The 24,677-nt window shown below is 39.5% G+C and overlaps 1 protein-coding gene across 1 annotated transcript in view; it reads left to right on the forward strand.

Annotated features, from left to right (window-relative positions):
* tnfsf11 (TNF superfamily member 11) overlaps nucleotides 1-18,354 on the forward strand; it is a 31,010-nt gene extending 12,656 nt beyond the window's left edge. Inside the window, exons 3-4 of the mRNA XM_057851479.1 lie at nucleotides 9,404-9,527; nucleotides 13,085-18,354. Coding sequence (XP_057707462.1) covers nucleotides 9,404-9,527; nucleotides 13,085-13,497 — 537 coding nt within the window. The 3' untranslated portion in view covers nucleotides 13,498-18,354. The remainder of the gene's footprint in view (nucleotides 1-9,403; nucleotides 9,528-13,084) is intronic.
* Nucleotides 18,355-24,677: the final 6,323 nt, after the last annotated feature.

Consider the following 24,677-nt stretch of genomic DNA (forward strand, 5'->3'; position numbering starts at 1 on the left):
GTCAGCCCATGTTGCGCCTAAGGTCCGTCATGAGACTGCTGCATTGGGTGGACCAGTTTTAGTCCGTCATTTGAACATTTTGTTGAGAGACATGAGCATATGTCAAGTTTTATCCAGGGAATAATATGCAAAACTAGTTACTAATTAATAGTGAACTGAAACCACAGGACCAAGTGTGTGCCATCACGTTGACCTTATTTGACATTTATTCTCCTAAATAGCAACAGCAGGGTTCTAGAACTGTGATGATCTTCTTTCTTTCCCTTTTGGCTTAAGCTTGATCTCACCGCAGTAAATTATAGTCTTCAATCACTCCCTGTCCTCTGCTCCAGCTACCTGTACTGTATTTTTCGGACTATAAGTCGCACCAGCCCAAAAATGCGCAATGAAGAGGAAAAAAGAACCTCTAAGTTGCACTGGAGTATAAGTCGCATTTTTGGGGTAAATTTAATTGATAAAATCCAACACATAGAACAGATATGTCATCTTGAAAGGCAATTTAAAATAAAAATACAATAGAGAACAACATGCCGAATAAGTGTACAGTATGATAATGTTATATGATGCATGAACAAAGAAATGCGAACGTGGCCGGTATGTTAACGTAACATAGTTATTAAGAGTTATTCAGATTACTACAGCATAAAAAAACATGCTAACAAGTTTACCAAACCATCAGTGTCACTCCAAAACACCAAAATTACATGTGAAATGATATAATAATGCGTTAATAAATTCACACATTAGTCGCTCCAGAGTATAAGTCGCACCCACTTCCAAACTATGAAAAAAACTGCGACTTAAAGTCCGACAAATACGGTAAATCTTTCTCCTTTACGTCTGTGAATGTGACGTAAATCATGCAATACTGTGCACACCTGAGAGGGACTCCTACCACTATCTCGTCTTAACTTGCATTTTACATGTACTTTTAAAAAAAAAATTTTTATACTCTTAATTTTATTGTAGGTGACAGATGCGTCAAGTTTCAGATGAAATGATTTGAGCTTGGTAATGTATTAAATAATTCTCCACCAACCAACAAGGATAGGTTTTGAAGAACCACCTGCAAGGCTTGGTTTCATTAAATCAACTGTCATGTGGTTATCACTATCATTGTATAGCACCTAGGGCAGCAGCTATCGACTATTTTAGTAATCGAGTATTCCACTGAAAATTCCATCAATTAATCAAGTAATCGGATGAAACATATTTTTTTACGTGAAGAGCAATCATAAATATACATGAGAAAACAATACATTTCACCTAATATTGAACCAATTGAACCAATTTTAGACAATGTATTTATTTTAGATGTACAGTGGGGCAAATAAGTACTTAGTCGACCACTAATTGTGCAAATTCTCCTACTTAAAAAGATTAGAGAGTCCTGTAATTGTCAAGATGGGTAAACCTCAACCATGAGAGACAGAATGTGGAGAAAAAACAAAATAGTAAATCACATTGTTTGATTTTTAAAGAATTTATTTGCAAATGATGGTGTAAAATAAGTATTTGGTCAATACCAAAAGTTCCTCTCAATACTTTGTTATGTACACTTTGTTGGCAATAACTGAGGCCAAACGTTTTCTGTAACTCTCCACAAGCTTTTCACACACTGTTGCTGGTATTTTGGCCCATTCCTCCATCCGGACATCCTCTAGAGCAGTGATATTTTGGGGCTGTCGTTGGGCAACACGGACTTTCAACTCCCTCCACAGATTTTCTATGGGGTTGAGATCTGAAGACTGGCTAGGTCACTCCAGGACCTTGAAATGCTTCTTACGAAGCCACTCCTTTGTTGCCCTGGCTGTGTGTTTGGGATCATTGTAATGCTGAAAGACCCAGCCACGTCTCGTCTTCACTGCCCTTGCTGATGGAAGATTTTCACTCAAAATCTCTCGATACACGGCCCCATTCATTCTTTCCTTTACACAGATCAGTCGTCCTGGTCCCTTTGCAGAAAAACAGCCCCAAACCATAATGTTTCCACCCCCATGCTTCACAGTGGGTATGGTGTTCATCGGGTGCAATTCAGTATTCTTTCTCCTCCAAACACGAGAACCTGTGTTTCAACAAAAAAGTTCTATTTTGGTTTCATCTGACCATAACACATTCTCCCAGTCGTCTTCTGGATCATCGAAATGCTCTCTAGCGAACCGCAGACGGGCCTGGACGTGTACTTTCTTCTGCAGGGGGACACGTCTGGCAGTGCAGGAATTGAGTCCCTGGCGGTGCATTCTGTTACTGATAGTAGCCTTTGTTACTGTGGTCCCAGCTCTCTGTAGGTCATTCACTAGGTCCCCCCTTGTGATTCTGGGATTTTTGCTCCCCGTTCTTGTTATCATTTTGACGCCACGGGGTGAGATCTTGCATGGAGCCCCAGATCAAGGGAGATTATCAGTGGTCTTGTATGGCTTCCATTTTCTAATAATTGCTGCCACAGTTGATTTCTTTACGCCAAGCGTTTTACCTATTGCAGATTCAGTCTTCCCAGCTTGGTGCAGGTCTACAATTTTGTCTCTGGTGTCCTTCGACAGCTCGTTGGTCTTGGCCATAGTGGAGTCTGAAGTGTTACTGACTGAAGTTGTGGACAGGTGTCTTTTACACCGATAATGAGTTAAAACAGGTGCCATTAATACAGGTAACAAGTGGAGCCTAGTTAGACCTCGTTAGAAGAAGTTAGACCTCTTTGACACCCAGAAATCTTGCTTGCTTGTAGGTGACAAAATACTTTTTTTTTCCACTCTAATTTGGAAATAAATTCTTTAAAAATCAAACAATGTGATTTTCTGGGTTTTTTCTACATTCTGTCTCTCATGGTTGAGGTTTACCAATGTTGACAATTACAGGCCTCTCTAATCTTTTCAAGTAGGAGAACTAGCACATTTGGTGGTTGACTAAATACTTATTTGCCTCACTGTACATGATGTTCACCTTGGTCTCCAGCTTGAAATGCTCCCACACTTTTGACATTTTCTGCTTTTTCTTGGTGCCTTTCTCTTCGCTTTTGTTGGCTTCTGCGTCGTTTACTCTATATTCATGCGTGGTTCAAATCAAATATATCCGCCGCCTCTTCCTTCTTCCTCTACTCACATGACTTCAGCGCATTGTGCCGCATTAAAAGTAGTCTGGGCAAAACGTCATGCTTAGAGCTGTTAAAATAAAACGATTCCTCGAGGCGGAGAAAATGCGTCGATCAATTTTTAAAATCGAGTTACGCAAATTATTTGAGTCATCGTTTCAGCTCTAATAGCACCTTACTGTTTGATAAAAGCTGAATGCTCTGATTCATTGTAACCTGACCATTTTGGAAGGGAGAGTCCTCCACTTGTGTCCCCTTTTTTAAAGGTTTTTGGCTATAATTTCTCAAATGGATCTTCTGAGTGTTTGCCTTGCCTAAATTGGGGGTTTTGACTAGGGGATGTTGATGATTTTTGTTAAGTTTGGGCCTGTGATTACCTTTTTGGTCTGTCATTTATGTCCACTGTCCATGTTCTCTACTTTCAAACCATTGAAAATTTTGTATGTACTTTTCTTTCACAACTTCTAGTTCGTGCTGTAGTCAATTGATGGGTTCATTCCTAATCTTATCCATCCATATTTCTCAACTAGAGAATCTCAGAATCTTCGACTTTGCCACCTGCAATTCCATCATCTGTTATATAGTAGCATCTCACTACAGTACCATGCTGTAATCTGTCATTCTATTTTACATTGGTGCTCATTTGCACCTGATGTACATTCACTGGTGGTATTTGATACGTCGCAAGGTTAAGGGCTTGATCCCTCCCCAAATGTCTTTCACGCTTGCTTTTCTAGATTCTTGATATAAATTTAAAGAGAGTTTCATATTGAGATACTATTAAGACATACAAAAAAAACCGTAAGAGATTTGTAATTTACTTTTTTTCATCTCACTTTGTCACTGCAATGTCACAAGTGTGAAAAGAAATTGAGAAATATTAAAAAAGACAGATTAATTTTGGTAACACTGGCACTGTTTTTCATAGCGTAATGCACACAACCGTTTTTTATTTAGACTCCTCCGTCCTTGAAAATAGAATCCTCGTAAACTGAAGAGAAAGCAAAACACCCACTTGGCTAATCCTTTAATTCCTGCTAATCTGAGGTTTTGTGAATTATGATGTCTCAATTTGAAGTTCGATGTTAAGTGCACCATTTACTCAAGTTTATTGGAAGGGTTGTACTGACTCATCATATAAGCATTTGTTGGAATATCATTTTATTTGCCAACAATTCTCAGAAATTGAGAAGGAACATTCACACACACTTCTTTTATATGTTCAGTCAAGTTTATTTTTACAACCATAAAACACTAAAAGATCACAAAGGGCTTCAGAGACAATTGACATAAAATGCTCAAGAAGTAATTAACAATAAATTGAATCTGCATCAACTAAAAATTAAAAAATATAATAAAAAACAATTAGCCTAATCAATAAAGACATTCCCTGATCTAATGCTTGAGAAGGGTCCGCAAATGAGAGGGATACCCCTTTCAGGATGACAAAGCAGTGATGGATGCCAACAATACCAATGAGCTAACTAATGTAACTGACCTCACCCCCACCACACACCCCTGGCAGACACATAGCCTGTAATCTTTTACTAAAGAATGGAAATGCAATAATGGAATCATCTTTACTGTTAAAATTTGGATATACAATCACACACCCCCAAAATATTTTTAATCAGTCAACAAAAAGACTGGGCTGGGGGGTGGGGTGTCCAAACTATTCCACTGCAGTGGGTGCTGGATTTCATTCCAACAAAACAAGACAACACCTTTTCACCAATCTGGTGTCTTACAAATGCAGGTGGTGCTTGTTATAGCAGAAAGTTAATTAGTTTAACCGTCTGCACTCGATTGGTAGGAACAAAAACCAGGACCCACAGCGGCCCTTGAGGACCAGTTTGGACACCTCTGGTCTAGGGTGTACATGACAGAAGTAACTGTCAAAGTTGGTAGCATTGTAAATGTAAAAATTCAGTGTTTGAATTACAGTAGTACCTATCCCATCACATGATCAGAAATCGGGCTGATCGCGCCATTTTTCAAAGTATCGGATTTGGATGAAAAGGATCGGGTTTTTAATTAAAGAAATATATTGATCAGAGGTTGCACTAGACTTTTTCGTTGTCTGTCATTTTGACTGACAGTGTCATAAAAATCCGGTCATAATCTATTTTTACCCGTCACTTACAAATTTTAAAATGATAATAATGACATATTCAATAGTATTTAGTTTTCATTCATTTTTAATTAATATTCTGTCCAAACAAGCTTAACAAGAGGCAAACAGACAGCGGAGTGCACCAATCAGCGACGGGCAGACATGCCGTTAGCAAAGTGACGAGGGCAGGACGAGGGACTTGCGCGCGGAAGTAAACATACGAGGAGAACGGAGTTTATTCAACATGGCTAGCGCGAGACAGACTGTTGTCAATGTCTCGTGTCGATGTGTTTTAGCTCATTTAAAACTGAATTTACCGCGGATTGGAACATATTCTCGGCTCTCCCGCCATCCGTGTTGTTGTAGAGACGACTTTCGAGGCGCAAGAGTGACGTTGCTCGTGAAGAACCACGTCACGCAAATAAACAAATCTGATTTGTCGATTGATTTTATACCTACCCGAGAGGCTGTGTCCCAGACTTTTCTCTCAGTGTTTGAAAAATACAGGGAGAACAGTCTGGCCGTGCCAGGCAAACACTCAATTGCCTTGACATTTTTCCGAGTAAGGCCAACGACGTCATGCATCAAGAGAGACAGTAGCTAATTAATATGCTCACTCGCCACCCTGTGGTCTGGGGTGTGAATTGCAACCTGTCAAAATGACGGATGGACTTCAGTTTTTTCCGTCACCGTTTAAAAAAAAACGGTCAACAACGGAAAATATTCGGTTAACGCGACCCCTGATATTGATTGTTTCTCTACTTCATGCGCGTGCAGCATTCACTCTCCCTCCTGCTGCTTTTCTTGCTGACCAGTGCACTGTAGTTTGCTGCTTGTTAAAGTCAACGATGAGTGACAGCTGGTGAAGCTTTGATGTTGCCAGAGAAGCCTGGGAGTGCTGACTTGAAAGAGGCAACATCTGTCAATCATCGTTGAGCTTGTTAAACACTAGCTTGTTCTCTCTTAAGTGTTCTCAGCAGCCTCAGCGGATTTGAGTGGACTCACTCAATGAAGCATTTAATAAAGGCAAGGGTTTTTATACGTTATTCTTGTTTAAAAATTATTCAGTGGGACAGTGACATGTTTCAACAACTTATTGTACCAACTTATTATAACTTGACAACTTATCATAATTATTACATTTGAAGTGCTTAGAAATTCCAGGACCTTGTTTGTAAGTCGAAATGTTCGTACGTCGAGCGGGATTTTCCCTTAAGAATACATTATAATTAGGGCTGTCAAAATTATCGCGTTAACGAGCGGTAATTAAGTTTTTAAATTAATCCCGTTAAAATATTTGACGCAATTAACGCACAAATGCCCCGCTCAAACCGAATGAACAAAATGCGAGCACAGTGAAAGGTGTACTTGTTGTGTTTTTCGGAATTTTGCCGCCCTCTGCTGGCGACTGGGTGCGACTGTTTTTATAGGCAACAGCACCCATGAGCATTGTGTAAGTAATTATTGACATCAACAATGGCGGGCTACTAGTTTATTTTTTGATTGAAAATTTTAAAAATTTTATTGAAACGAAAAAATGAAGAGGGGTTTTGATATAAAATTTCTATAACTTGTCTTTTAAGAACTACAAGTCTTTCTATCCATGGATCGCTTTAACAGAATGTTAATAATTGTAATGCCATCTTGTTGATTTATTTTTATAATACTGTAAATACAGTACTTATGTACCGTATGTTGAATGTATATATCCATCTTGTGTCTTATCTTTCCATTCCAACAATAATTTACAGAAAAATATGGCATATTTTATAGATGGTTTGAATTGCAATTAATTGCGATTAATTACGATTAATTAATTTTTAAGCTGTAATTAATTCGATTAAAAATTTTAATCGTTTGACACCCCTAATTATAATGCCATTAATTTGTTCCACAGCCCGAACACCTACACTAATTGCGTAATAAATACTGATGGTACTGTTACAAATTACAGTTACACATAGCTAAACAAATAAATTATAAATAAAAATCAAAATAATATAATAATAATAATAATAATTCCTGTAATAATGTAACGAATCGAGTTCTAATGTGGCGGACGTTTTTTGTGTGCTGTCCCTGAACACACTGCGTGGCTGACGTAACGGTGAGTTAGAGAGTGCGGTAGAGATTTTACTTTCTCTTTCAATGTTTTATTGCTGACGTCAACTGCGGCGGACAGTAGGCGTGTTGTGTTGCAGAAGTTGGTGGAATAAATTATTAGAAACATGACGAAGCTAGTGATTCCTTTTGCGATGTTACCACAGTAATAATTGTCACCTTAACGGAGAACCGCCGAGATCGTACACATTCTACGGCCGTATTGTCGAGCCAGTTCATGGATATGGACACCATGCTCATATTTTTTCTATTATTTCCATCTTCATTTCAATGGTAAGCGTCACCTTTTTTCTTTTTCACCACCTGCACTAACCTTGGAACCCGTGTTTTCTCTCACAAGAAGATCCGCCGTGCGTCCGTCTTCCGGCAAAACAAAGAAACTGCGGCGCTGTCATAAATTGTCGTATTTCGAGAAATAAATGGCGTGTCAGATTTTATGTCTGATGTCGAAAAGATCGTATGTCGAAGCGATCATATGTCGAGATACCACTGTACATAAAAGTTTCTTTTTGTGTTTGTTTTTTTTTTAATTGGGGATGAAAGGGAAAAACATGTCTTATATGTATCTCTTTCCAATGCTGAATCTGAATAAATACATAAAACACACCAAACAATTGTTTTTTTTTCGGCATCAGATCGCGACTCCAAATCAGGTGACTCTGACTCGAATGCAAAAATATGCGATCGGGACATACCTAGTTTGAATCTCATCTTGGGTGGATTTTTTTTTTCTACCACTCCAGCTTCCTCCAAATTCCAATGGCACACATGTAAGGTTCACTAAAAAACTGAACTGTCTATGGGTTTGAGTATACTAGAAAATTGTTACTCATATGTGTCCTGTGTTTGGCTGGCGACAAGTGATAAAATATACTGTATATATATACTGTATACCGTGTTATTGGCCCGAATATAAGACGGCCCTGATTATAAGACGACCCCCTCTTTTTCAAGACTCAAGTTAGAAAAGACTTTTTGAACACCAAATTAATTTTTATACAGAAAATAATTACAGTACATCTGAAACAAATGATTATAACAATATATTTGAGAGAAAAGGCATGCTATTTCGCCTCATTCAAATCTTAATATCTGAACATTTAAATATGTAAACTAAAGTGCAATCACATTCGTAAATGAATGGCTTCTGGTTTTTGAAATGAAAATAAACCAATCTATTGTGATAAAACAACAAAATTGCAATAACTGCATTAACCATCAAAGTGAGGTCTACTGTAACTGTAGTCTTGAAACAAATCTGAATAAGGGAAAAACATTGCAATAAAATAATGCAAACTGGTTAAACTTGAGAGTAGCTGAGAACTGTCATGACAAAACATTACTCCTCAAGTTCAGCATTCGCTTCAATGATATCTGGCGCCATCTAGCGTTGTTGAATGGGTATAATGTCTAGACCCCGAATATAAGACGACTCCCACTTTTTCAATCTTATTTCAATGCAAAAAACATCGTCTTATATTCGGACCAATACGGTAATAACCAGTATAGAAAATTGATCGATAGAACTGTCACAGGCACCAATAAAAGAGGCATTGGATGGTATCAATCATGAGTAAAACTGAAACTTACATTGGCGCGACTGTAAAGATTTTAAGTAGTGAATTAATTCATTTATACCGAAATCTAATATTATTAATTTTATGCAACAAAAATGCCTCCAGGCTGGCCCCTGAATGTCGAAACCCCATTGGTGATTTGGCCTCACCATGGCAACAACGGAGATGTTTTTCTCCTTATCACCTGCCAGAATTGTAGCAGCAATACAATTTATAGGAGTATGTTGATGTTCAGGGTGTAAATATTGCTGCTTGAAAGCCAGCCGTGAGTTGGCGGTAACTGTTTACTTGCTTGGAAACCGTGTTTGGACTGAATGAGACAGTGTGTGTGCATTCTGTCTCGACAGCCTTCAAGTACACACACTAAAAGACTCGACAATTATTTCAAGTGACAGCTGTGGTGAAACATATAATGCATTTATTGCTGGTGTTTTTGAGCTGGTTTGTCTTTTACATTTTCACTGGCCTTTTGTCACAATTTGTCGTCTCGACTGGTTTTTGCGGTAGGAAGTGCAGACGGAGCCGGTGCTAAACGCATTGAAAGATACCAGGAAGAACCAACACCTCAAGAACCAGAAGAAACCACCCTCCGCCCACCTACACATCAAGGCGGATAAACAGTATGCAAGGAGTGAGTCCTAATCACATAATATAAGTGCATGGAACTCAAAATGTTGTGACTCTTATTTTTTTAACCATGAAATTGTTCTTCTAACACCGTTCTCTAACAAATCCCTAAACGCACTAACTAAACAAACAAAACATTTACTGACTTGCTTGAATGAGGGAAAGGAAGCAGAATGTGAAAGTACAGTAGAATAGTGAAAGTGTTTATATTGAAATGCTGAAGCCAACTGTAACAAAATAAAGATTAGTCAGCAGCATATCATTAAAACACTCACTCCCAAAGCAGCTCGTTACCGATTGCATCGCTCCCTGCTACAGCCATTTTAGACAGCCTAACAGTTGGGTTTGAATTAATTGCAGATGTTGCTGGCATCATGAATATCAATACCTGACAAGTGCCAAGCAGTACTAGTCCTTAGCTATTAGTGTTACTGGTACAACACTAAAATGACATCATTGGGGAATACCGTAATTTTCGGACTATAAGGCACACCTGACTACAAGCCGCCACCCACCAAATTTGACACGAAAACAACATTTGTTCATAAATAAGCTGCACCGGAGTATAAGCCGCAGCTGTCTTCACTGTATTATGGGATATTTAAACCAAAAGATATTAACCGGTAACACTTTATTTGACAGCAGTTTCATAAGACTGTGATAAGATCAAATGAACCACCATGAAGCTTTGAACCAATGGGCTGCAAAGCTTCGTTGCTTCAAAAAGTTTCATTTAGCCATTATTTCACCTTTAACGGAGCCAGTCAACCTCTGCTGCCTCTTGCTGTCGACACTGTTGTCATCCAACATGCCTCCTAGCATGCATTGCAGTGCTAAAGAGGTAAATAACAATCAAAATGTATGTTCTGTGCTAAATATTTCTTCAGTTAATGTTCCAGTTGTTTCATTAATTGTTATAGTTACGGTAATTGGTAACACTTTATTTAACAGTTGTGTAATAAGACCATCATACTTATGACATGACACTGCCATGAGCATTAATGAATGCTTCTGACAGATGTCATTTTGTGCCATCAAGCAAATGATCTCACTTTTGAATGGATGTAAAAGATACGAGCTGGCCATAAATGGAGTTAGGGACATAATTTACCGGATGACACTTAATGACATCTGCCATAAGCATTCATTAATGCCCATGAGAGTGTCATGTCATGATTATGGTGGTCTAATGGCAGTCTTAGGGGCCGTTTACATGGTGACTCTACGAGAATACGAAAAATTTCACATTTGTATTTGCGTCTCCATTTGAACAATGTCGCAATTCCGCATGAAAACGATGTAGTATTCATGCCAGGCCCTAGGGGGCAGTGCAGATTTACAGGGCGACAGAGAATGATGCACTTTGACCCCACCAAACTCCCTCAGCCCGGAAAAAAATATGCCCGCCCACTCGAAGCAATGTCATTTTTCTTTTGTTCAAAAAGGCACAAAAATTAAAACGTTCAACATATTTAATTTAAAAATATTATTAAGACAGTAAATTAAAGCCGACATGCCGCCATATTTGCTATATTTAATGTTTAGTAGCACCGCTGCGCACGCCCAATGTGATGTGTACGAGTGCTGACGTTACGGCGCGGTCTCGCGCCACAGCAGCCTTTGATATGCATGCCGAGGAAGCCCCCCTCAACCCCCCGCAATCGGATTCTTCCACTTTGGAGGCAGGATCCAGAATTTTTCGTCTTCGCCGACACCATATGCACGCGAGGCGAAATAACGTGCAGATGCTGTGCAAAACGTACTTTTTGAGATCTAGTTTTAAACCACGGGCGTCTTAGACAAGATGGCCGCCAGCTACGCACACTGCCATAAAAAAGGAGCACTTGTTGCCCTTTCCAAGATAATGATAGATGTCTAATCGTTTGGCATCCAATCATCCATCTGCTGTGAATTTCAATAAGTTTTTTACAAGTAGACATTCAATCCATTTGAAGCCGGAGAGTGCCAGCGAATGAACAAATATCCAACCCTCCCTCTTCAAATGGATTGCACCATAGACTTCACTATCAGTTGACGGGAAACACGGCGAGGAGTCGCTCCATAGGGGGCCTATTTTGAAAAACTTAAAATTAAAAAGTTTTTAAAACCAAAGCTGCTTGCGACCTAAAACCGAAACAGGTACCTCCCTTAGGCATATACTGTATGAGTCCCTATGAGCTGCGACATAAAAAAAAATCAGTGATTCCCTAATAAAATATAACAAAACTTAAAATGGCTATAAAATTCTCAGATGCACAAAAATCACCAAATGCAGGGATAATCACCTATATTATTAGGATGAATAGCAATATTTAATATATCATATAAGTTTTTGCCCAAAATAGCAACTTAATGTTTTTGTATTTAGTGCAGTTTTTTACCAAATAATATATCTCTCAATTTTCACATCAGAAACTTAATATTTGAGGAAAGCATGCAGAATTATCTTAATTTTACTTAAAAAATAAAAATGAAAATTTTGCTTTTGTTAACTTATTTGGGTTCAATTCATGTGTAACTATTGTCTCAATATGTCTTGCCGGCTATCTAGCCCTCGTCGTTTTTAGGTTGAAATATTACATAAAACTAAACAAGTTAAGCCGATTTTTTTGTACACACACAGAAATGTCTAGATTACTATTTTTTTTTACCAAAAAACGGGCAGTTGGCCAAAAATTACCTGATTATTTGAATGTAAAGTTACGCTATTGTATATGGATACAAAATCCAACATGGCGGCCATCACAAAACAAAGAGCTTTTTAAGTTCAAAATTCTTGTAAACAAATGTGTAAGTAAATTAAAACAGTCTAGATTCTTGATTATAAGCAAAAAAAAAAGGGGCAGTTATCATTAATTTTACGTAAATATTTCACGCTACAAGTTATGCTAATTTTTTCCATTCATTTAACATTTTTCACGTTTCAAAGTGCATGCATGGTGCTATTTTATATAATAATTACATTGAATCTTCGACAAAATCACTCTTGAGACGCTCCTGTCTGTTTGTATGCACTAAAACTTTCGTCCGGTTTCCACCTAAATCTGGCGTTAAAACGCAGCATGTGCTTGAGTTTATCGCAGTGAAAGCTACCACGACGCTCTGCCTGACCCGGCCCCCAACAAGAAGCCGTAGGAGCTGTCTCATCAACTGATAGTGAAGTCTATGATTGCACATCTTGCACCGCCAATGGCAAACAATGGCTTAAGCAGTGTCTGATGATAGCAATGACTTTGAGGACTGCAAAATATAGTGCCGTGGGCTGCAGTTGGCCCGTGAGCCAAGTTTGAGACCCTTGTCCTATTTGAATGTAAAAAAAAAAAAAAACATTTAAGAAAAAAAAGCAGAACTTGTGCATGAAAGGATTACGGTGTTAACTTGATTTTTTTTTTTTTTTTTTTAACATGAAAATCGGAAAATGTAAATACTCTGACTTGAAATTTCTAGTTTCCAAAATGTGATATGACGTACCGTAGCTGGGTCACAAACATTGGCTCTAGATGTAGCTGGGGAAACACAATTATTTAAATCAAGTCCAAACCTCTCTCTTTGTCATTGCAGAACCAGATGCAGTCATGATCGACTGGGACGAAGTGCACGGATACAGTCACAAGATGGACTATCAAAGGGGCAAATTACTGGTGGACAGGTCGGGGTTCTACTACGTCTATGCCAAAACCTGCTTCCGCTACTACAAACCTGGTTCTGGCGGGCCCGCCATAGACGTGAGCAATCTGCAGCTCATCCAGTACATTTACCACGAGAGCATCAAGCAGAACAGCAAAGAGGAACGGCTGATGAAGACAGGCAGCACCAAGCGCTGGGACAACTTCAGCTACAACATGTACTGCGCCCAACAGGGCAGAGGCCTATGGCTAGACCGAGGAGATGCTTTATACGTTACCGTATCCAATGCATGGGCACTGGACCCCGAAAGAGAGGGTACATACTTTGGGGCTATTAAAGTTGGGTAGCTTAAAAAGTGGACACGTGGGATGCTGCCGTTCTACTGAAGTGACCCCAAAGAACCACTGATATACTGTATGTGTATTCAATAGTTTTACACAGCCTTGTCTTGACAAGACAAAATGACACTCGACTTGGTCAAATGTAGCCCTCCCTTCCATTATTCCCCCCCCCCCAAGTTTGTTTGTTTTAAGCACTGATGATAAAAACACGAGGCGCAAGTGAGGAACTGATAAAAAAGAAGATCGGCATCATCATGGAAACACTGAAGCTGATGCAGCATCTGTTTGCATTTTAACACCAGCCAGATCAAAGTATTCTTCAGCTGCAGTTGTCAATGTGTTGTATGGGTAAAAAAGGTTTTTGTTGGTGTGATCAAGGCGGGCCAATCGAGATGCCTTCATAAGGGCTATGTTTACATGCAGATTACGGACCCCATAATAGTTGTGCCTAGAGTATTTCATTTAGTTATTAAAATGTGGAGGTGTATGTTTCCTGTCTGTGGAACATAGTGATACTCTAGTTTACCTCCACGTTTGTTCCTGTCTTCAGATATTAGATGATTACATTATCATCTGTGCTCATTAACATGAGCTGGAGCCTATCCCTTGCGACCTTGTTACTCTTTTAAGTACATAAAAAGTGACACAGACAGATACAGTGAAGAAAATAAGTATTTGAACACCCTGCTATTCTGCAAGTTCTCCCACTTGGATATCATGGAGGAGTCTGAAATTTTCATCGTAGGTGCATGTCCACTGTGAGACAGATCATCTAAAAAGAAAAATCCAGAAATTACAATGTATGATTTTTTAACAATGTATTTGTGTGATACACCTGCAAATAAGTATTTAAACGCCTGTCTATCAACTAGAATTCTGACCCTGAAAGACATGTTAGTCCGCCTATTAAAAGTCCATCTCCACTCCATGTATTGTCATGAATGAGATGGACTTGTTTGAGGTCGATAGCAGCATTAAGACACCTGTCCACCCCATACAATCAGTGAGACTCAAACTTGTAACATGGTCAAGACCAAAGAGCTGTCCAAAGACACCAGAGACAAAATTGTTCACCTCCACAAGGCTGGAAAGGGCTACGGAGCAACTGCCAAGCAGATTAGTTAAAAAAGGTCCACTGTTGGAGCAATCATTAGAAAATGGAAGAAGCTAGACATAACGGTCAATATCAATCGGAGTGGAGCCACATGTAAGATATGACCTTGTGGAGTCTCAATGATCCAAAAAAGGTGAGGAAACAGCCCAGAACTTCACGACAGCAGTTGGTCAATGACCTGAAAAGAGCTGGGACCACCTTTTTCAAGATAGCTAATGGTAATACACTAAGACGTCATGGTTTGAAATTACGCATGGCATGGAAGGTTCCCCTGGTAAACCAGCACATGTCAAGGCAGGTCTTAAGTTTGCCTATGACCATTTGGATGATGCAGATGAGTCATGGGAGCAAGTTTTGTAGTCAGATGAGAGTAAAATAGAACTTTTTGGTCTTAATTCCACTAACTGTGTTTGGAGGAAAAACAATGATGAGTACTATCACAAGAACACCATCCCTACTGTGAAGCATAGGGGTGGTAGCATCATGCTTTGGGGGTTGTTTTTCTGCGCATGAGACAGAACGAGTGCGCTGTATTAAAGAGAGTATGACTGGGGCCTTGTATTGTGAGATTTGGGGGAAAAGCCTCCTTTCTTCAGTCAGAGCATTGAAGATGGGTCGTGCCTGGCTCTTCCAACATGACAATGACCCGACATACACCGCCAGGAAAACCAAGGAGTGGCTCCGTAAGAAGCATAACAAGGTTCAAGCATAGCCTAGAGGTCTCCAGACCTAAACCCAATAGAAAACTATGTGATTCTCAGCGACAGCCCAGAAACTTGACTTATGGGTAGGCCAAAATCCCTTCTGCAGTGTGCACCTGGTGAAAAACTACAGGAAACGTTTGGCCTCTGTAATTAAGAACAAAGGCTACGGTAACAAATATTAACATTAGTTTTCTCAGGTGTTGAAACACTTATTTGCAGCTGTATCGCACAATTAAATTGTTAAAAAATCATACATTGTAATTTCTGGATATTTCTTTTTAGATTATCTCTGTCACAGTGGACATGCACCTACGATGAAAATTTCAAACCTCTCCATGATTTGGGAGAGTGGGAGAACTTGCAAAATATGCGGGTGTTAAAATATTAATTTTCATTACTGTATATGGACTAGAGCAGAAATATGTTGAAGCAGGTTTACTGTTCATTCTATCCTAATATTTTCACTGTCTGTGTTGTCATTATCTGATTGGAAACGGTACATTGAAGTCCCTGGAATCTTAGGGGCCATTTACATGGTGACGTTGCGATACCAAGACGCAACAATTGTTTTGCGGAATGTCCTCGTCTTTACACGGTGATGGCGAAAACAAGGCGTATACGCAAACTTTTGATTCCGGTCATAGACTTCACTATCAATTGATGAGAAACGGGGCACGGGTGTGATCCATGGGGGGCTGATTTTCAAAAAACTAAACTTCAAATATTTTCAAAACCAAAGCTGCTAGCGACCTAAAACCAAAACAGGCACCTCCCTCAGGCATATATGAGTCTCCATGAGCAGCGGCATAAAAAAATTCAAAGTCGTTCCAAAGTAAAATCCTGATTAGTTATTTTTTACAAAGGTAGAACAAAACTTAAAATAGCTATAAAATTCTTAAATTTTACGTTAGATGCACAAACATCACCAAATGCAGAGATAATCACCTATATTTTCAAGATCAATAGCAATATTTAACATATCGTATAAGTTTTTGCGTGTGTGGAGTTACAAAATCCAACATGGCGGCCGTCACAAAACAAAGAGCTTTTTAAATTGAAAATTTTTGTAGATAAATGTTGAATCGCACAATTTCTATAGATATGAACGTAAAACAGTCTAGAATATTGGTTAAAATAAAAAACGGACAGTTATCGTTTATTTTACGTAGATATTTCAAGCTAAAGTTACGGTATTGTGTAATCCAACATGGCGAGCCTCACGAAACAAAGAGCTTTTTAAGTTGAAAATTCTTGTAACTAAATGCTTGAATCGCAGAATTTCTATAGATATGAACGTGAAACAATCTAAATTCTTGGTTAAAAGCAAAAAACAGGCAGTTATCATTCATTTTACGTAAATATTTCAAGCAAATGTTAGTGTATTGTGTAATCCAACATGGCGGCCGTCACGAAATAGAGCTTTTTAAGTTGAAAATTCTTGTAAATAAATGCTTGAATTGCAGAATTTCTATAGATGTGAGCGTAAAACAGTCTAGAATCTTGGTTAAAATACGGGCAGTTATCGTTCATTTTACGTAAATATTTCAAGCAAAAGTTACGGTATTGTGTAACCCAACATGGCGGCCGTCACGAAACAAAGAGCTTTTTAAGTTGAAAATTCTTGTAAATAAATGTTTGAATCGCACAATTTCTATAGATACGAATGTAAAACAGTCTAGAATTTCTGTTAAAAGCAAAAAACCGGGCAGTTGTCATTCATTTTACATAAATATTTAAAGGTAAAGTTACGCTAATTTTTTCCATTTATTTCATTTTTTTCACTACGTTTCAAAGTGCACGCATGGTGCTATTTTATATCAAAAATACCTTGAATCCTTGACCAAATAACTCTTGAGACACTCCTGCCGGCTTATATGCACTAAAAAACCTTCATACTATTTCCACCTAAATCCGACGTTAGAACGCAGCGTGTGTAGTGAAAGCAGCCAAGACTCTCTGCCTGGTCCGCTGTGGCGCAATGTCCGTAGGAGGTTTCTCGTCAACTGATAGTGAAGTCTATGATCAGGCCTCCAAAGCATAGCGATTCGATTGCGGGGATTGCTCCGCACGTCACTTATGGCATTCACTGCCACTAAACATTCAAAACATGGTGGAACTTCGGCTTTGATTTACTGTTATTATAATATTTTTAATTTAAATTTCGTGTTCACATTTTTGTGCTTTTTGAAGCAAAAGAAAAAACTGCGGGGACACCATTTCTTCGAGTGGGCGTGTATGTTGTCTCCCAGGCTAAGGCGACATCATTGGATGTCGACTTCTAAAACTGCGCTGCCCCCTAGGGCCTGGCATGGATACTACATCGTTTTCACGTGGAATTACGACATCAATCGCATGGAGACGGAACCATGTGAATGTAAACTTGAAATGTGTCGTATTCTCGGAGCGTCACCATGTAAACTGTTCCGTAGTCACTTACTATTAATGATCATTTGAATTATCTTGTTAAATGATTCGACTCTGGCTTGGTTTAGTTTCAGTTACTTAGCCAGTTCCACATCGAGTGTCACAAATGTGCTTTGATTACATGATAGTCATTCCGACACGTTTGACTGAATTTCGACAAACAACCTGGTTGGTTTTCTGTGTGTGACGATCAACAAGTGATACAGGCAGCTGGACTGTTTGTTCTTGAATGACATGAAAAGACTCTCAAAAAGGAGGAACCAAATTGACTTTGGTTTGTCTTTAACTTATTTTTTGTCTTGGTTTTCATTTGGCTCGCTCAAGAGGTAAATGGGAATATGCACTATTTATTTATTAGCTATAGAAGTACAGAGGTGGGTCATTGTTAAAGTGGCCTTTCAGCTGTAAAAAGAAAAACGATTCATGTATATTTTATGTCTATGCAACATTCATTATGCAGCACTTAGGAAACTGTAGGCGCGCATTTCTTTTCATTAAAAACACAAGGGCTTCAGCTCTAATTTCATATTTAAGTATTTCAATTGTGACAACTGTGTGCACTTGCCTAAAGTGATGGATTTGTTGTTTATTTCACAAGATAGTAGCATACCTGATTTCAAATGAAAATATTTAATCAGTATGAGTTTTTTTTTTTATTATTATTGTTATTTATGTTTGTGTACATTTAAATAAAAATACTAATTTTGTAATTACGTTTCACTCTCTATTGAATAGAGATGTGGGTATGATTCCCACTGGAATTTATATTATCAAGTCTTAATGACTGCATTTCATGCTCCAGAGAAACAACATTTTGGCATTTGGGTGATAAAATGATTCACACCTTCCGGAGAATATCCAATCATACTACTATATTCCATTGTGTTTAGGTTGCTCTTTTCTCATCCAACTTCCCAGTTGAGAGCCCTGGCTACCTCTAGCCCAGACTCTTATGTTGATGCACGTTGTTATTGTATTGTGGAGAGACATGTGCCGGTATGAGATTTTGACTGTATGATAACCTTGAGCCTAAGCCTGTCGCAATACGCAATAAGTCAATTAATCGCACGATAAATATAACTGAGGGTGGTAATTTACCCGACTGCGATTTATCGTCGCGAGCATGCGTGCATACATTTGTGCATGCGTGTATATTGCATATGAGACTCCAGTTCCTTTCACAGTTGTTTACTGGTCATCAACACACTGTAGAATTAAGTTTAAACATACAAAATCAGAAAACACATCTGTATTAAACATTGTAAACGCTAGCATTGCTACATTGAGGCTAATGGAAAAAAGACAATGCACTAACAACTTTAGCCTGCTATAAAACATTGGCAGGCTTTTCCAAAACGCAAACCTGTGGTTAAAGGTGATACTACAAACATGGATACTCGCTGGTTTACAGCATTTGCAAACGATGCGAAAAAAAAAAAAAAAAAATCCGATTACAGACACCACAAATATTACAAAAATAGAAGACTACTGAGTGCAAAGCTTACTGTTAGCGACTTAGCGATTGTACCTCCGGTGAACAATTCAAAAGCACGTATTGTTTAACATGTCAATAAAGATTTCTGGAAATCTCACTTACTTCACATTCTACACGAAGACTAACCTTAAAATGACACCCATTAAGAAAAATCTGATTAGCAATGAATAATTTGGCTTCAAATTTGCTAACATGCACACTTTGCAGGACATTTTGGATCAAATCAACACTTTTGATGGGCTCCAATTGTCTGAGAACAAAAATGGCATTGGATTCTGCACTTAGCTAGCTTTCAAATGACAAATTATGCATTTTTTAATTCAAATATTATTTTTAATTTTTTGTGTGTTTTATTTAAGAATAACAATTTATTGCAGCGAATGGGTGTTTTATTAGAATGAATTGTCATTACATTAGTCGTTGAATTGGCGAGCAAAAATGGCAATAATATTGCATATCGACAATAATTTATGAGACGATATATCGCTTCCTAAAATGTGTTATCGCGACAGGCCTACTTGGGCCAAAATATCACGGTTTCACGGTGTCAGTGTATTGCAATTACAGTTCTAAAATGTGTTACTTTGAGATATCTGGGTTAAAAAAATCAATTGAACAAGATTTTTATTTATCAAAACATTAGCAAATTAAGAACATAAGTATAAATTCAAGTTAAATTATTTTTTTAAATAACTGAAATATTCTAAAACTAACATAAATGCAGTCCTTTAGGTGAGCCTAAACCCCCAGCCTCAGCTCAATATTATTACCATCAGAACAAAAATAATTGCATTATTTTCAAAGCATTTGTGTATGACTCGTATCATGTTTACATTATACACACTCTCTTTCTCAACACACACAGTTGCCAGAGAGGAGGAAAAAAAACATGTTTTACCCCCGCTAGACACACTAAACACGCTGGAGATAACTCTCTTAGCTGGTGGGAAACGTTCATAACAGTGTTTACTAACCTTTCATTTGGTTTAAATGCAAAATCATATTGGAGGCATTTCCTCCTCGGCAGCCACCCTTTGCAAACATGTTTTACATGTTGGTTCGCCCTCCTCCTCTTAGTGTTGTGAACGGCAAGCCGTTGATGTGGATCCAAATCACAGACCAAGAGAACAGAAATAGTGAATGTTTGTATTTAATAAGAACAACAAAGGGAGCACGCCAAAATTGCGAGTATAAGAAAGTACAACTAAGGCAGCACGCCCAAAAACACGAGTATAACAAAGTAAAATTAAGAGAGCACGCTATAAGACATGAATATAACAGAGTACAAAAATGTAACTACAAAGTCCAAAAGAGCATAAAAGTAAAAATTATTAAACCAGGACACGACTGGGAAGCACAAAGGATACACACACAGCGGTGGCAGGCGGTGTGGCAGATGTGTTTTGCGTGGTGTACCTGAACGCACCGCGTGGCTGACGTAACATAGTGAGAGAGGACTTTTTACTTTCACTTTGTATGTTCACCTGTGGCGGACCTGCATGTTGTGTTGCAGCCGTTCTGAAATAAATGATTAACTCATTTGCTCCCAAAAATGTATAAATACGTTCTATTTTTAATTGTTTCAGTGTCCCAGTCACGTATTTATACGTCTTGTATGTTTTTTTCACGTGAGACATCTCTAGGTTCTGATTCAACCTAGCTCTAAAGCAAAATGCTGAAAATCCAGTTTAAAGCAATAAAACTGGCCACTGGAGGGCAATAGCGCATTTGGTAAGACCCCCCCAACCTGATTCAACGGAACGAATGGCCGGGTCACATGGCCGGGGCGCCAGCGGAAGACGACCGAATGGACGTCCAGGATGCCAGGCGGCGGACGACCGAGCAGAACAATCGGGAGGATGCCCGGGATGCCAGGCGCTGGACGACCGAGCAGAACGACCGGGATCACCAGTGCAGCGGACGATGCCGTTGAGTCCGTGCTGCTCGCCGAACAGAGCCCGCTCCACCGTACTCGGCCGCTCGTGTCCCCCGCACCCTCGAGTGTCACGTGACTCAGCCGGAAACGCGCACAACCAAACCAGTTCCCCCCCAGGGACACAAGTTCCCTAGGTGAACTCTGCCACAAGGCAGTGGTCACCTCAAAAAAATCCATCTTTATGAGACAGGCGGCGATGAGGGAAAAGTTTACCCCCGCTGTTGCGGCCACAACAGCATCATCTCTCAGTTAGTTATGTGTAAATAAATTGTTACTTTGGGATTTAACTAAAGCAAAAAATAGCTATGTTAAAGTCAAAATTATGTTTGAAATGTATGCGTTTACAAAAAGCTCAATTTCTCTGTTTTTTCATCTGAAATTGGAAAATTGCTCAAACTAAGCTAGTTTCTAATGGTGATTTCTAAAGAATGGAAAAAGATATGAACTAACTTTTTTTCCCACTGAAAGAAGAGAGTCTAATCTTTCTTTTGGTGGGTTTCATGTTTATATAGCAGTAGAACAGAATTTTCTGTGGGCCTTGCAAAATAATTTAAAATCCAGTAAAACGGCCGGGAGCGAAGGGGGTTGCACCGGTGAAAATGGCTGGGAGTGAATGAGTTAAAAACTTGACGAAGCTGGCGATTTTTTGGGCGATGTTACAATCATAATAATTGTCACCTTAACTTATAAAGACTGGCGAACAGAGGTCGGAGGAGGGCCGTCGAGATTGTAGACATTCTATGGTCGTATTTGTCAAGCCAGTTCACGGACGCGCACACCACATTCATTTTTTTATATCATTTCCATCTTCATTTTAATGGTAAGCCTCACCTTTTTCCTTTTTTTGCCACCTTTCTCTCAGAAGAAAATCCGCCGTGTGTCCGTCTTGCGGAAAAACAAAGAAACTGCGGCGCTGACATAAATCATCGTATTTCGAGCATATGGTCGGATGTAGAAACAAATGGCGAGTCAAATTTTACGTCGGATCTCGAAAAGATCGTGCGTCGAATTGATCATATGTCGAGGTACCACTGTATTTTTGTCATTTTGGTAAATCTGCCACTAATATTCAAGACAACTCTGAAGGCAAACATGGGGCCATGACAAATTGATTGATATGAATTACTACAATGGTATCCATTGACAACATGGCTTATTATTTTCAAGAATCACGGGGTGCTGGAGCATACCCCTGCTGACCTCAGGCAAAAGGTGGTCTACATCGGAAACTGGTCGAGAGTCAGTTGTGGGGCACACACAGGGACAGACGACCATTCTCACCCACAATCACCACTGAGTGGAAATTACTCGTACGCTGCCTGCACTGAAGTCAGGCGAATGCACCACTACACCATCAACGACAGCCACTACTAAACTAGAGAATTACAAATCAAAATAAAGATACTCTACTGTCACACTGATTAGAGGAGTTACCCATTCTTCCCTCTGCCTGCAATTGCGGTTCCTGAGGCTCCATGGGAAATTCGCCAGCGCTGCCATGCTGCTGCCGCTGCTGCGAAACCACATCATACAGTATGAATGCAGAATAAACTTGAAGCTGACTTAATTCGTGATGAGAATTCCCTTGCGTCATGTTTGTACCTGCGTGAAATTTTGAAAAACCCGGCAGGGCGGTCACCGCACACAATGGACATGGTTCCCACGCTTGTACTGAAGGACTGGACCGCACACAGTGGTTAAACAATTCCATAATGTGGGTGTAAAGTCTGTTTTTTGAACAAAAAAACTTGGGTGAGGAATGGAATTTTTTCAGCACTCAAGTGTCTGGAGTATTACCGCTAAATTATTTGCACAGTGAATGCCCGTTTATCGCAGAGATGCATTCCAGACCCACCTGCAATAAGCATAATATATAATAAACTTATTAAAACATATATTCCTTCACCTCTGTTCTTCATCTCTATCTTACAGATCTCCAAATAAGAGGCAAAGCTTGCTTGTTTCAAGCTGTCAGTCATGAAAATATTTACACAAAATGAAATGAAGTTGAAAAACATGTCATGCTTAAACATTATACAGTGAAGAAAATAAGTATTTGAACACCCTGCTATTTTGCAAGTTCTCCTACTTAGAAATCATGGAGAGGTCTAAAATTTTCATTGTAGGTGCATGTCCACTGTGAGAGAGATAATCCAAAAAGGCCAAGCCGCGGAAGCATCGCCAGCCGAACGAAATGCTGTTGCGCTGATACCGCTCCCGCAAGCCAACCAGAGGGGGCCAACATTCCGCGTGTTCACTCCCGTGTTAACCCTTTGTACTGACTCCATGTTCCAAAAGTTTGAAGAAGGCTTATCGAAAACAGGTTGACAATTTATTCGTCGGCAATGGTCAAAAAACAAGGCGAAAAAACAGACGACGGAGGAACAATGCTGGATCCAAAACAAGGCTACATAGACATGTTCCTGGGCAGCTACCGTGTTATCTAAATGTTCAGTTCTTTTTGAAAGCTGCGGTGTAGTGGGCCGGGCCGAAGGTGTGGCTGGGTGTTGTCTTGGGATCATCCCTCTGTTGCACGTTTTAGGCGGTTAGGTTCGTGCATCATCCTTCGTGGTTTGGATGTGGTTGCCACAGTGACCGACACTGGTCTTGACGTCCCAGGCGCCCGCTATCAACTTGTTGTCCTGGTTGGGCGAGATGCTACTTGTTTTAGGGCAGAGCGCCCTGCTCTTTGTCCTGGATTGGCCGGGAGAACTGATTGCAAGAGTTGGTGCGTCAGTCTTGCTCGTGACGCACACGTTGGGCTTCTGTGATAAGATGGCGTTGTGTATCTTCTTTTCATTAAACTATGGTGTAAGTGCTATTTATTTTATATTAGGTGTGTTAGAGCAGTACAAACAGTCCTACAGTACATGTGAGAAATGATACTATTCCCTGATTGATTGTGTTATGTGTGTTACAGTAATGCAAACAGTTTGACGGTGCCTACGAGCAACGGTACCATCTTTTTCATTCCCCCTCATGAGCCCCGCTGATAAGGTGATTCACTTTATCGTGTCAAAGGGCATGGAGTGAAGTCTGCCTAAACTATAGTTAGATGCTTTCCTATAATGAATATGTTAGACTAATGCAAACAATTATATGGTGTGTGCGAGAACGGTACCTATTCCCTTCATTACAGATGCAAATACTGTAAGTATTTGAACACCTGAGAAAACTAATGTTATTATTTGGTACAGTGGCCTTTGTTTGCAACTACAGAGGTCAAAAGGGATCTTGGCCCACCCATTAGTCAGGTTTCTGGGCTGTCGCTGAGAAACATGGAGTTTGAGCTACCTCCAAAGGTGTTCTATTGGGTTTAGGTCAGGAGACTGGCTAGGCATTGCTAGAATCTTGTTATGCTTCTTATGGAGCCACTTCTTGGTTTTCCTCACTGTGTGCTTCGGGTCGTTGTCATGTTGGAAGACTCAGGCACGACCCATCTTCAATGCTCTGACTGAAGGAAGGAGGCTGTTCCCCCAAATCTCACAATACAGGACCCCAGTCATCCTCTCT

The sequence above is a fragment of the Corythoichthys intestinalis genome, chromosome 12 (assembly GCF_030265065.1).
Source record: "Corythoichthys intestinalis isolate RoL2023-P3 chromosome 12, ASM3026506v1, whole genome shotgun sequence".
Lineage (NCBI taxonomy): Eukaryota > Metazoa > Chordata > Actinopteri > Syngnathiformes > Syngnathidae > Corythoichthys > Corythoichthys intestinalis.